This window comes from Saimiri boliviensis, chromosome 12, assembly GCF_048565385.1.
Source record: "Saimiri boliviensis isolate mSaiBol1 chromosome 12, mSaiBol1.pri, whole genome shotgun sequence".
Lineage (NCBI taxonomy): Eukaryota > Metazoa > Chordata > Mammalia > Primates > Cebidae > Saimiri > Saimiri boliviensis.
Genome location: NC_133460.1, coordinates 47,101,359 through 47,115,907, shown reverse-complemented (window position 1 = coordinate 47,115,907; position 14,549 = coordinate 47,101,359). Strand labels below are relative to the sequence as shown.

The 14,549-nt window shown below is 40.6% G+C and overlaps 1 protein-coding gene and 1 pseudogene across 2 annotated transcripts in view; one reads left to right on the top strand and one right to left on the bottom strand.

The window, feature by feature from the left end:
• Positions 1 to 8,063, top strand: part of DNAJC12 (DnaJ heat shock protein family (Hsp40) member C12) — an 86,277-nt gene extending 78,214 nt beyond the window's left edge. For both annotated transcript variants that reach the window (XM_010339316.3, XM_074382309.1), the window contains one exon: positions 7,516 to 8,063. In XM_010339316.3, the coding sequence (XP_010337618.1) occupies positions 7,516 to 7,610 (95 nt within the window). In that variant the 3' untranslated portion in view covers positions 7,611 to 8,063. The remainder of the gene's footprint in view (positions 1 to 7,515) is intronic.
• Positions 8,064 to 11,596: 3,533 nt separating this feature from the next.
• LOC141580718 (large ribosomal subunit protein eL21-like) lies at positions 11,597 to 12,073 on the bottom strand (annotated as a pseudogene).
• Positions 12,074 to 14,549: the final 2,476 nt, after the last annotated feature.

Sequence of the window (14,549 nt, the reverse complement as noted above, 5' to 3'; positions counted from 1 at the left end):
TGGAATCTGCACATTGATTGCATGACCTAGTAACTGGAAAGGGTTATAATATAACTAACTGATCAAAGGAGAAGCTCGAAATGTAGAAAAACAGTATTTTAAGCAAATACAGGAGTACTATCACTTCCCTGCATGCAAACATGATGAATGTTCAGTTCTGTGAATCTTTAACCCCTGGGGGTTCCCCGAGTCTTTCTGTCAGATTCAGGCCAAGTCTGCACACACCAGAATTAGGTGTAGTGTGGGTGGAGTGGGAGATACTTCAGAGACTCAGGCATGATGCTGAGGCCTAAGCCCTTCTCATAGAATTTTATGAAATTTTCCTTCTTTTTAAAAAATGGTCATTTAAATACTAAACAAGAGCAAAAGCAGTATAGACTTGCTGTTAAAAAATTTAAAGAATTGGCCGTGTGTGGTGGCTTATGCCTGTAATCCCAGCACTTTGAGAGGCCGAGGAGGGCGGATCCCGAGGTCAGGAGATCAAGACTATACTGGCCAACATGGTAAAACCCAGTCTCTACTAAAAATACAAAAATTAACTGGGTGTGGTGGCATGTGCCTGTCATCCGAGCTACTTGGGAGGCTAAGGCAGGGAATCGCTTGAACTCAGGAGGCGGAGGTTGCGGTGAGCCAAGATTGTGCCACTGCACTCCAGCCTGGGCAACAGAGCTAGACTATGTCTCAAAAAATGGAACAAAATTCAAAGAATCATGTATAAGCAGTAACTTAGTGTCTATCCCAGGCTGCCAACCTTTTCTGCTTCTACTTCTTGAAGTAACCAAGGCAGACACTCAGGTGTGTTCCCTTCCACTGTTCTCTATGCTAACACAAGTGTGTATTTGTGCACTTAGGAGAGCTTTACAAGTAAAGAATGGGGTTACACTGTACCATTTCTCTGTGTTACACAGTGGTTAAGAGTGTGGGCTCAGCTTTTCACTGATAAGTTGTATGACCTTGGACAAGCTAGTTAACCTTTCTCCATTTGTGTCCTCTTAGTTATGCAATGGTCAAAATATGAGTGTCTACCTCATACGGTTTTTTTTTTTTTTTTTTTTTTTTTTCAGCAAATAACTGTCCAGATGCAGTGGCTCACCTAATCCCAGCAATTAGGGAGGCTGAAGTGGGCGGATTGCTTGAGGCTAGAAACCGGAGACCAGCCTAGGCAACATGGCAAAACCCCATCTCTAAAAAAAGAATACGAAAATTAGCCAGGAGTGGTGGTGTGTGCCTGTAATTCCAGTTACTTGAGCCCAGGTGTGTGTCTGCGGGGGTGTCGAGTCTGCAGTGAGCTATGACTGCACCACTGTACTCCAGCCTGGGTGACAGAATGAGATCCTGTCACAAGCGTGCGTGTGCATGCAAACACACACACACACACTAACTTAATATACATAAAATATATAGACCAGTACCAGGCACATCATAATCACTATTTTAGTGTTAACTAGAACTTTGGGATACTGAGGTAGGAGGATTGCCCAGGCTGTAATGCAGTGGCTCGATCTTGGCTCACTGCAATTTCTGCCTCCTGGGTTCAAGCAATTCTACTGCCTCAGCCTCCTGAGTAGCTGAGACTACAGGCGTGTGCCACCACGCCCAGCTATTTTTTTTGTATTTTTAGTAGAGACGAGATTTCATCATGTTGGCCAGGATGGTCTCTTATCTGCTGACCTCATGATCCACCCGCCTCGGCCTCCCAAAGTGCTGGAATTACAGGCATGAGCCACCACTCCCTGCCAGTGTTAACTTTTATGATTAAGGGACTTGTCTGTAAATCCTTACATTCAGAATGAATTCCTTCTTTTTAACAGCTGATAGCATTCCGCAGTGTAGATATATATTACATCAAAGTCAGACAAAAATATAGATTCTCATCTCTATGTAAAACGTTTTACTTAGGAAAATATATAAAAACTACATTACAATTCGGGGTATACACATATGGGGTGGTCTTTGCTGTGCCTGAAGAACAAACAAAAGTTGGGGGTTTTATTAGAAAGAGAAATGTTACATATTGTTTTGAAAGAAAACTCATTGGCACTAGCAAAGCTTGTGGGAACTAGCAAGCTCTAATTAGTGAGTGATGGCAATAGGTAAAACTAGCCTTAGAGGCAAGGCAGGTCATTTTGGCAGCTGGCTTGTGATAGAATCTTTGGGCAGGTGTTTGTGTCCTGAATGCTTTTCTTTTCCTCCTCCTGGTTCTCGACTCTATTTACTTGCATAATAATAGATAATGCCAATTCACATAATTTTCATATATAATGTATTTAGAACAAATTGTGAATGTCAGTTTTGATGTCTTCATATTGCGATGTATATGCTATTGTTTAAAAATGAAGTGGAGCCAGCCGTGGTGGCTTGGGCCTGTAATCCTAGAACTTTGGGATGCTGAGGTAGGAGGATTGCTTGAGGCCAGGACTTCAAGACCAGCTTGGGCAACACAGCAAGAGCCCTGTCTCTACAAAATTTAGCTAGATATGGTGGCATGTGCCTGTAATCCCAGCTACTTGAGAGGCTGAGGCAAGAGAATTGCTTGAGCTGCAGTGAGCTGTGATCCTGCCACTGCATCCAGCCTGGGTTAAAGAACAAGACCCTGTGTCTCTCTGTGTCTGGAAAAATAAAAAATAAAAAATGAAGTGGAGGGGTTGGGAATCATTGTTCTTTTTTTTTTTTTTTGAAACAGAGGTTCGCTTTTGTCCAGGCTGGAGTGCAATGGTGTGGTCTCGGCTCACTGCAACCTCTACCTCCCCAGTTTAAGCAATTCTCCTGTGTCTACCTCCCAAGTAGCTGGAATTACAGGTGCCTACCACCACGCCTGGCTAATTTTTGTATTTTTAGTAGAGACGTGGTTTCACCATGTTGGCCAGGCTGGTCTAGAACTCCTGACCTCAGGTGATCTGCCTACCTAGGCCTCCCAAAGTGCTGGGATTACAGGTGTGAACCACTGCACCCGGCTGGGAATCGTTGTTCTAAGAAGCTGTTGTTGGAGAATTATGAAATTCTGCCAAAGGTTGCATTTACCAGTATTTTCTTTATGCTGTTTAAAAGATTATTGGCTTTTCTGACTAGTGCCTTAAAGCTGGAGTTTGATATATCAAAGTGCCTTTGCATGATTATTTATCATTTCATTTTACTGCAGTGTAAATTTTTATAATGTCAGCATTTAAGAAATATTATTCACGTCAACTTTACCAAGCCCTGAGTGACTTCTTATATATCACTTTTCAGCATGTTTGCTAATTTCCTCAAGCAGCACTAGATATTCACTTTGGAGTTTGCTTTTCGATTTCTCTTCTGTAATGAGCAGCCACCAAATAGTCCCCACCACGTTCTAATTCTTTATTGCAAACAGTAAAATATGGAGCACCACATCTGAAAACCACTGTGCAAGACAATCTCATTTTTACTTCTTTCTGCTTAAATATGCAATAAATATGCCTTCTGATAAATACAGTTCTACAATCAAATAGTTGTATGTAACATCGTGGAGTAAAAAAGGGAAAGAAAGGGAGTAAAGTAAAAAAGGGAACCCAAATTTAAATGTACCCAATGATTTTGGTGTGCTGCCATGTCCCTGGGCACCTACCTTCCTAGGCATTGCCAACCCTGTGGCCCCAACTATAAACACTGTGACTCTGCCAGAGGGCTTGCTCTGGCAATGGAGCCTGCTTGGCAGCAAATCAGCAGGCAGTAAGTGCCAGGGAGTAAATGCCCTTTGGATGACAATAATAAGTGGGAGTGGGAAGCTAAATTCCCCAGCTCCTTCAACTCCTCACATGGGATAACTCTAAGAAGTTTTATATGTCTCCCAGAGTTCCCCTGTGGGATCATTTGCAGTCACCCATGATGGTAACTTGTTTGATAATGTACCTTTTATAGATTTGGTTCTCATTCTGCTAAGGTGCCTCTTGGGATCACCTCCCAAATTAGCCACTTTGTTTCAGATTCTTTTTTTTTGAGACAGGGTCTTACTCTGTTACCCAGGTTGGAGTGCTGTGGTGTGATCACAACTCACTGCTGCCTCAACCTCCTACGCTCAAACGATTCTCCCACCCCAGCCCCACAAATAGCTGGGACTGCAGGCGCGCACCACAACATCTGGCTAATTTTTTTGTAGAGATGGGGTTTCACCATGTTGCCCAGGCTGGTCTCAAACTCCTGAGGTCAAGTTATCCACTGACCTCAGCCTCCCAAAGTTCTGCGATTATAGGTGTGGGCCACTGTGCCCAATCTGTTTCAAGTTCTTGTCTGCATGTCTATTTCTAGAGGAACCCAAACTACAAACTACATCTTTTTAAACAAAAATGACACTTATTTACTATATAAAATGTGAGAAAATATGATCAAGGAAAAGGAAGAATTTATAATTCATAATCTTATAATTTAGAGAAATATGTATTATTGATATTTTGGTATATTTTTATTTGTGTTAGTATATCTAAAAGGATCATAGTATACAAATTTTGTGAGTAAGTTTTAATTATAAGAACAAATATAGCAATCAGAAATAATTTATTTTTTGCTTTTTCTCCAAATGGAAATTCTTCAGATTTGTTTTCTCCGATAATTATTATTATTATTATTTTTTGAGGCAGAGTCTCATTTTGTCTCCCAGGCTGGAATGCAGTGGCACAATCTCGGCTCACTGCAACCTCTGCCTACCAGTTTAAGCAACTCTCTTGCCTCAGCCTCCCAAGTAGCTGGGACTACGGGTGTGCGCCACCACAGTCAGCTAATTTTTGTATTTTTTAGTAGAAACAGGGTTTCACCATATTGGACAGGGTCTCTAACTGCTGACCTTGTAATCTGCCTGCCTCTGCCTCCCAGAGTGCTGGGATTACAGGTGTGAGTCACCACACCTGGCTTCCAATAATTCTTTAAAAAGTGTCAGTGTAATCTGTTTTTCTGAGATAACCACTGTTAACCATTCCGTATATGATTTTTTCCTAACTACATATTTATATACTATATTAAAATATCAATGGAAGCATATTTTATATATTATTCTGTAACCTGCTTTTTCATTAGCAATATTATAAACATAAAAAGACAAAAGCATGCTTGTTTATTGTAGAAAAATAAGAAAGTACAGATGAACAAAAAAGAGTATAAAAATGAAAATCACATCTATAGCAATAATCCAGGGATAAATACTGTTAATTTTGGTGTACCTTTTCTTTTTTTCCTTTTTTAAAGATGGGGTTTCACCATGTTGGCCAGGCTGGTCTTGAACTCCTGACATCAGGTGATCCACCCACCTCGGCCTCCCAAAGTGCTAGGATTACAGGCGTGAGCCACAGTGCCCAGCCTTAAAAAAAAATTTTTTTTTTTTAAAGATTGGTGTACCTTTTCTTATCTGTTTTTTGAGAAAGTCTCACTCTATTACCCAGGCTTGAGTGCAGTTGCACACTCTCAGCTCACCGCAACCTCTGCCTCCAGGGCTCAAGTGATCTTCCTGTCTTAGCCTCCTAAGTAGCTGGTACCACGGGCACCTGCCACCTTGCCTGGCTAATATATGGTTTTTTTTTTTTTTTTTTTTTTTTTGTAGAGACAGGATTTTGCCATGTTGCCCAGGCTGGTCTCAAACTCTTGAGCTCAAGAGATGCACCTGCCTCAGCCTCCCGAAGTGCTAGGATTATGGGTGTAAGCCACCATGCCTGGCCTTCTTCTTTTAGACTTAAAAACATTTCACATAAATACTCATGTAAATAAATGAGTTTAGTAATGAGAAAGTACTATGTAAACAGTTTTTTTTTTTTTTTTTTTTTTTTTTTTTTTTTTTTTTTTTTTTTTTTGAGATGGAGGATCACTGTGTCACCCAGGCTGGAGTGCAATGGAGTGATCTCGGCTAATTGCAACCTCTGCCTCCCAGGTTCAAGTGATTCTCCTGCCTCAGCTTCCCGAGTGGCTGGGATTACAAGCGCGTGCCACCGCGCCCCAATAATTTTTGTATTTTTAGTAGAGACAGGGTTTAACCATGTTGGCCAGGCTGGTCTCAAACTCCTAACCTCGTGATCCACCCACCTTGGCCTCCCAAAGTGCTGGGATTACAGGCATGAGCCACTGTGCCCAACATAAACAGTTTTTTAACCGTCACTTAGCAATATGCTATGAGCATTTTTCTATGACAGTAAATATTAAAAAATTGTTAATGACTGTATCAAAACCTTTTAACTAGCTTTCATTTGCTAAAGATTTAGAATGCTTCCTGGTTTGCAAAAAAAATTTATAAATGAATCATTATAAATATTCTTACAATTAAATCATTGGGTGCATCCATTATTATTTCCTTAGGATAAATTTCAAGAAGTAAAATTAAAGCCGGGCGCGGTGGCTCAAGCCTGTAATCCCAGCACTTTGGGAGGCCGAGGCGGGTGGATCACGAGGTCGAGAGATCGAGACCATCCTGGTCAACATGGTGAAACCCCGTCTCTACTAAAAAAAAAATACAAAAAATCAGCTGGGCATGGTGGTGCGTGCCTGTAATCCCAGCTACTCAGGAGGCTGAGGCAGGAGAATTGCCTGAGCCCAGGAGGCGGAGGTTGCGGTGAGCCGAGATCGCGCCATTGCACTCCAGCCTGGGTAACAAGAGCGAAACTCCGTCTCAAAAAAAAAAAAAAAAAAAAAAAAGAAGTAAAATTACTGAGTCAAAGGTTTATATATTTTCACAAGTTTGATAAATATCGCCAAATTGCCAGCTAGAGGAGTTTTGCCAATTTATACTTCTAGTAGAGAAGGAAAATTACCTTTTTTCCCTCTGGTTTTCAACAATGTTGTTTATTATAATTTTTAAAAATGTTATTACCATGGAATTAAATTACAGTATTCATATTTCCAGGATTCTTTTACCATTGACTTTTTGCTTTTGAAAGATTTTTGAAAACTGTGAAATTGATTTCAAATTTCTTGGCATGTGAATTGTCAAAATCCCCACCACCAGAGGCATCTATGTATTTCCTCTTACCAAGTGTTGAAGCATGTGAGATCTTCTCATCCATATAAATTATAATTGTTATTCATAAGAATTCCAGTCTGCTTAAGTTAATCCATTTCTGTAAGATGTTGGTAATTCATACCAAAGTCTTACCCTTACATTGTACCTGTTGCAGTGAAATCTTTTTTTTTTTTTTTTTTTTTGAGACGGAGTTTTCGCTCTTGTTACCCAGGCTGGAGTGCAATGGCGCGATCTCGGCTCATCGCAACCTCTGCCTCCTGGGTTCAGGCAATTCTCCTGCCTCAGCCTCCTGAGTAGCTGGGATTACAGGCACGCGCCACCATGCCCAGCTAATTTTTGTATTTTTAGTAGAGACAGGGTTTCACCATGTTGACCAGGATGGTCTCGATCTCTTGACCTCATGATCCACCCGCCTCGGCCTCCCAAAGTGCTGGGATTACAGGCTTGAGCCACCGCGCCCGGCTGCAGTGAAATCTTATCCCCAAACTGTTTTACTATAACAAGATTGACTTTTCTTTTCCTACTTATGATTTTAAATATTCCTTTTCTTTCCTTTAAAGATTTTTCAGATGTGAATGGTTGGCACCTTCGTTTCCGCTGGTCCAGGGATGCTCCCTCAGAACTCCTGAGGAAGTTCAGAAACTATGAAATATGAAATATCTCTACTTCAAACATGAGGAAGAGCAAGACTGTCCCCTACGCTGCCAACATGCAGTCTTTGTTTATATTTTCAGCATGTCATGTTTATATGTCATGTCTGTGAATTGCTGAGTACTAATTGATTCCTTTATCCTTGAACCAGATCTCATAATGCTTTTTAAATGAGAAAAATTTCAGAAGACAAATTTCTTCCAATATTTGAATAAACTAAAGCTCTTAGATGCAGAGTAGATTGTATTATATGTTTTTTCCTGTTAATGCTATTTGTAGAAATCCATTAAAAATCAATCTCTGTCCAGTGTATTTAATTATTTCATTGATATACTATGATCTGTATTAGTGATGGATGTACAAAAAATGTTTTCTTATCCTTGACTTACAATGAAATGTGAAATCACTTGCCTAAACCCCATGGAGTGAAATAAATAATTTCTCCAAAGTTCATAAATGAATTTATAATTCAATTTTTTTTTAGGGTCTTGTTCTGTCACCCAGGCTAGAGTACAGTGTAATAATCATAGCTCACCATAACCTCAAATTCCTGTGCTCAAGTGATCCTCCTACTTCAGCCTCCCTAGTAGCTGGGACTAGAGACACACACCAGCATGCCTGGCTAATTTTTTATTTTCTGTAGAGATGAGATCTTGCTATGCTGCCCAGGCTAGTCTTGAACTCCTGGCCTCAAGTGATCCTCCCATCTTGGCCTCCCAGGGTGCTCAGAATACAGCCATGAGCCACCATGCCTGGACTTGACTGTATTTTAAAAATAATTTGTAATTTAAAAATAATTTTAAAATAGACATTTCTAATTTAATTTAAAAAGTTATTATTAGAGGAAATTATGATTTTACAAGATTTCTTGTGTTTTATAAGCAAGTGATAATTTTTTTTTTTTTGAGATGGAGTCTTGCTCTGTCTCCCAAGCTGGAGTGCAGTTTTGTGACCTTAGCTCTCTGCAACCTCCGCCTCCCAAGTTCAAGTGATCCTCCCGCCTCAGCCTCCCGATTAGCTAGGATTACAGGAGTGTACCACCATGCCCAGCTGATTTTTTTGTATGTTTAGTAGCAGTGAGGTTTCACCATGTTGACCAGGCTGGTATCAAACTCCTTACCTCAAATGATCTGCCCACCTCAGCCTCCCAAAGTGCTAGGACTATAGGCATGAGCCACTGTGACCGGCTGCAAATGATAAGTCTATAAAATGTATTACAACTATGGAAATGGACCTGTTAGGTAATAGAACTTCTTTGGGTTGCAATTATTGATAGTAACATGTAGTCTATAGTTATTTCTTAGCTTGTGAACAAGTGAATGAAAAATAAAGAAAAAAATGGATTTTAGAGTGGAGGTTTCTTAGTGACAGAGTTTTCACTAGGCCACAGCACAATGAGAAAGGTAAAGAGTATAGAAAGTACTATGGTCTGAATGTTTATGTTCCTCCCAAATTCACAAGTAGAAATTCCTAAAGCCCAAGGTGATGTTATTAGGAGGTGATGCCTTTGGGAGGTGATTATATCATGTGGGCTCACCCTCATGAATGGGATTAGTGCTTGTAAGGCTGGTTGCCTCGCTGGGAGTTCGGACACGCCCATCTCCCTCCCGGCTTGAAAATTACATTATCAGAATATGCCCATCATCTAGCTCCGCCTTGGAAATCCCCTCCGCACTTGTCACCTAACCCCCACCCTTGGAAATCCCCTCTGCACTCAGCACTTAGCCCGCTCACCAGAAGTCCCACCTACCTACCAATAGCAGTTCAACCTGTGCACATCCTGTTTCTCCAAATCCAATTGAACGCCTTCACTCCCTATAAAACCCCACTCCTGAGAGGAGTCAAGCTCGACTTCCCTAGCCCCTCTCCCCGGGACCGCAGAACCTTGCCCGGCAGCTGAATAAATTGGCATCCAATTTTCTTGTGCTGGCCTCGGTTTCCTCGTTTTTAACTCGACAGTAAACCCGCAGAGAGTAAACTTTACGGTGCTCTTATGAAAGAGGATTGAGAGAGAGAGAGAGACGCCTTGCATTCCTTCCACCATGTGAAGACACAGCAGGAAGCCACCATCTGTAAGCCAGAAAGTGGGGTCTCACCGGGTAACAAATCTGCCCTGTTGTTGGACTTCCCCGTCTCCAGAAATGTGAGAAATAAAATTTTGTTGTTTATAAGCTACCTAGTTTATAATATTTTGTTAAGTAGTCCAGTGGACTAAGACAGCAATTTTGTTTTCCATTTTTTTCCACTCCCCTCCTCCACTGACAGTGTCTTTTAAAAAGCTAAATGTATTCATTATACAGGGCTGTCTGTTATTTAGATGCCATGTCCTCCCAACCATTGTAGTTTATTTTAAATTTAAATTTAAATTTTTTTTTTCTTCCGACAGATCTCACTCCGTCACCCAGGCTGGAGTGCAGTGGCGCAATCTCAACTCACTGAAACCTCAGCCTCCTGGGTTCAAGCGATTCTCCTGCCTCAGTCTCTTGAGTAGCTGAGATTACAGACGTCCGCCACCACGCCCGTTAAGATGAGGTTTCACCATATTAACCAGTCTTATTTCAAACTCCTGACCTCAGGTGATTCACCAATCTCGGAGTCCCAAAGTGTTGGGATTACAGGCGTGAACCACCGTGCCTGGCGATCCAACCATTGTAGTTTGAAATGTGTTTCCTTTGATGAAATGGTATCAGAATAGCCTGTATTAGTTTGCCAGGGCTGCCACAACAAAATACCATAGACTAGATGCTTCAACAGTGTTTCTCACAGGTCTGGAGGCTGGAAGTCCAAGATCAAGGCGTCAGCAGGTTTGCTTTCTCTGAGGCCTCTTTTGGCTTGCAGATGGCCACCTTCTTGCTGTGTTCTCACGTGGCCTTTTCTCTGTGCACACACATCCATGGTGTCTCTCCCTTTTCTTATAAGGACACCAGTCATATTGGATTAAGGCCCACCCTAATGACTTCATTTTAACTTAATCTCCTTTTTCCAGATCTTATCTCCAAATAAGCTTACATTATGAGGTACTGGGGTTTGGGACTTCAGCATATGAATTTCAAGGGGACACAATTCCGTCCATAACATCCATGAAAACTCTTGTTTTTTTCTTAACTAATACAACTCTGTGTTGGTTCTTTTATTTTTATTTGAGTTTTTACTGTTTTGTGAAGTGTAAAAGTTAGGGCCAACTGTTTAGATAATTATTTTTATCAATATTTTAGCACCTTAGTAAAACATAGTTTGGCATCATCATTTTGCAAATTTTACTTCAAATATAAAAAATAAATGCAAAAAACCTAGCATGTTAATTTAGTAAAGTGAGCTTTTGGACAACAATTGCCTATTTTTTTTTTTTTTAATTTTTGTAAAATTATTTTGTTTCTTCTATGGTGATTTAGAGAGACTATCTTGAAACCAGTACAAACATTTCATAAATAATATATGGCTGTTTTGTAACCAATTGAGTAATTTGTTGCATAATAAGCCACCTCACGTCTTTCAGCAAGAAATACATTAAATTTGATTAGTAAAGACGTTACACAATGAATTAGGACACAATTAAAGTTTGCTTTAAATATTTCTTTGGGGGGGCCGGGCGCGGTGGCTCAAGCCTGTAATCCCAGCACTTTGGGAGGCCGAGGCGGGTGGATCACGAGGTCAAGAGATCGAGACCATCCTGGTCAACATGGTGAAACGCCGTCTCTACTAAAAATACAAAAAATGAGCTGGGCATGGTGGCACGTGCCTGTAATCCCAGCTACTCAGGAGGCTGAGGCAGGAGAATTGCCTGAACCCAGGAGGCGGAGGTTGCGGTGAGCCGAGATCGCGCCATTGCACTCCAGCCTGGGTAACAAGAGCGAAACTCCGTCTCAAAAAAAAAAAAAAAAAAAAAAAAAAAAAAAAAAAAAATTTCTTTGGGGGAAGGATACTACGCTTATACTCAATGAAGAGGAACATTTTTACAGTTCAGAGGTCTTTTTTTATTTTTTACACCTATTATGCCGTGAATTCAAAGGGAATAGGTTCCAGCAGCTCAGACGCCTTCCCATTGGTTCCCACAATCGCTGCTTCTCTGGGTGGAGCAGGCTGGGGCTTCAGTTGAACCCAGGTGCGTTTCTCTTTGGCGTCTTTCTTTTTCTGATCATTTTCCTTCACGCGTTTCAGGGCGCTATCTCGGCTCCTGGAGTGTTTAAAGTGCTCAATATGCACACAAATTCTCTTGGCAAGCATCTCGCCCTCAACTCGTGTGTTTACAGCAAGGCCAACGCGCGCTGGGTCACACTGTAGACTCTCCGGTTTTGCCGTGGTTAACACTTGCGGCCATTCCTTTTTGAACAACCCATTCTTGATGTCTACGATATCACCTTTCCTATAGATTCGCATGGACAGGGTCAAAGGAACAAGTCGTTGTTTTCTGAAAGGTCTAGAGAACATCAGTCGGGTGCCTCTCCTCTTTTCCTCTGTGTTCCTCATTTTGGTGAATTATTAGAAAATAGCGGTTCCCGCCAAAAGGCAACAATTGCCTGTTAGAATACCTGCCTCGCCCATGTAGGCACCCAAATCAATACCATATTGAATAAGTGAATTTTTGAATCTAAGAATCAGGGTTTTATTTATTTTTTCTTTTCCCCCGGACTGGTTTATAACACTGATGATTTTTAATGACTTGTCAAAGGCAAAAACACTTCATTCCCGCGATCCATTCTATTTTTGTTACAGACTCATTTCCCAATTGTTGACAAGATTGAGCACCAGCTCGTTTGCTTTTCTCTCCCATAATGCCTGAACCCTCCAACATGAAAATGAGACGTTCATCCACTTTAAAGGAGGTTTATAATAGGCCAGGCTTGTGCTAAGCACTTTGTATACTTGATCCCATTTAACTTAGTAGCAGACCTTTTACACTTAAAGACTTAAATACTCCCTGAACTCAAAGTATAAAAAGGAAGGGGACTGTGCTGTGATAATGCAGTCTTTTGAATGGAAAGTAACGGGACAACAGGACATTTCTTCAATAATTCAGTTCAGTTTCCTGGTGTGTCCAGCACAACCTTAATCGGGTGTGCGTATATAGAATAGCACACTTTAAATGCCACTTAGTTTTGCATTGTGGCTCAGCTTCATGCCATAGCAAACTCATTATGAAAAGACATTTTTACTTAACGATTATTAACCTGTAAAATCAGCAGCTTGAAATGGTGAAGGTATTTTCTCATATTTGATAGTGACTGAATGAGGCACATATTTCTTGAGAATATTATGTGATAAATATTATACTAGCATTTGTGTAGGATTTAGTAGAGATGGGATTTCACCATGTTGGTCAGGCTGGTTTCAAACTTCTGACCTTGTGATCTGCTCGCCTCAGCCTCCCAAAGTGCTAGGATTACAGGTGTGAGGCACCATGCCTGGTTTAGATAATCATTTCTATCAGTATTTTAGCACTTTAGTAAAACATGGTTTGGCATTACCGTTCTGCAAATTTAACTTCAAAAATAGAAAATAAATGCAAAAAACCTAGCGTGTTAAGTGCGTGCGCATGCGCGCGCGCACACACACACACACACACACACACACCATACACAATATACATGTTTTGTAGAGATGGAGTCTTGCTGTATTGCCCAGGTTGGTCTCAAACTCCTGGACTCAAGTGATCCTCCTGCTTTGGCTTCCCAAAGTGCTGGGACTTTAGGTGTGAGCCACAACACCTGGCCTGTGTAGGAGATCAGAAGGCTTATATCATGTCTCAAGAGGCTGATATTTTAGTGAAGTAAGACAGGTATGTGAATAACTGTCAGTTTAAAAGTAGTATATTAAATTAGTTTAAATATGTAATGTGCTTAGAACATGAGAAGTAAGTGCTATGTGTATTAGTTACCGTTCTTACTGCATTCGTATGTGTTGAGGCACTATTTTTTGCATATCTTTCCTTAGGTATCCTGGAATTTACACACATTTATGTGTTTCTGTTCTTTACACAAATGATAGCATGGTATGTACACTCCTGAATAATTTCCATGTACTCAGTTAATATAACTTGGAAGTTTTTCATTTTAGTGTTTGAGTGCTACTATATTCTTTTTAACCTGCTATATAGCATTCTATCGTGTGGATGAACCATACTTCTCTCTCTCTCTCTCTTTTTTTGGTTTGAGACAGAGTTTCGCTCTAGTTTCCCAGTCTGGAGTGCAATGGTGCTATCTCAGCTCACTGCAATCTCTGCCTCCTGGGTTCAAGTGATTCTCCTGCCTCAGCCTCCCAAGTAGCTGAGATTACAGGTGCACACCACCATACCCAGCTAAGTTTTGGAACCATACTCTTTTTTTTTTTTTTTTTTTTAACATATCCTCTATCAATGCCTTTTCAAGCTCTTTACATTTTTTTTTTCTGCAATCACAGATAGCACTGTAATGAACAGCTTTGTATAAAGTATTTCTTCTATGTAAAGTATACCTGTAGGATAAATGCCTAGCACTGGAATTTCTGGATTAAAGAGTATGTATGTGCATTTATAATTTGATTACCATATTCTCAAGAAATGAATAGATGCAATTTGACAGGCTTCAGAGATCTTAGGGCCACTGGATTAAAAAACCCAGGAAACAATGCTTATTCACTGAGATGCTTGCCTTTTTTTTCCATTCTAGACCAGACTTTGTTGAGTGGCTTAGTCTGAAGCACTGTGCTTATGGGATAATTTACCCAGCACCTTCTCTATCCCCTAATACCAGGACTGCCCAAGATATAAAGCAATAATAAAACCAGAGCACACATTTCTTCTGGCACCTTCTACGGACAGAGAGGAGAACAGGGCTTTTTTTTTTTTTTTTTTCAATGCTGTGACTACTTGCCTTCTGGGTATCCTGAAATGTTGAAATGCACATTCTAAAACATTTTAAGTAAAGGGTAATTCAACAGAGCAACTCTGGAAAACGCAGGCAGAATT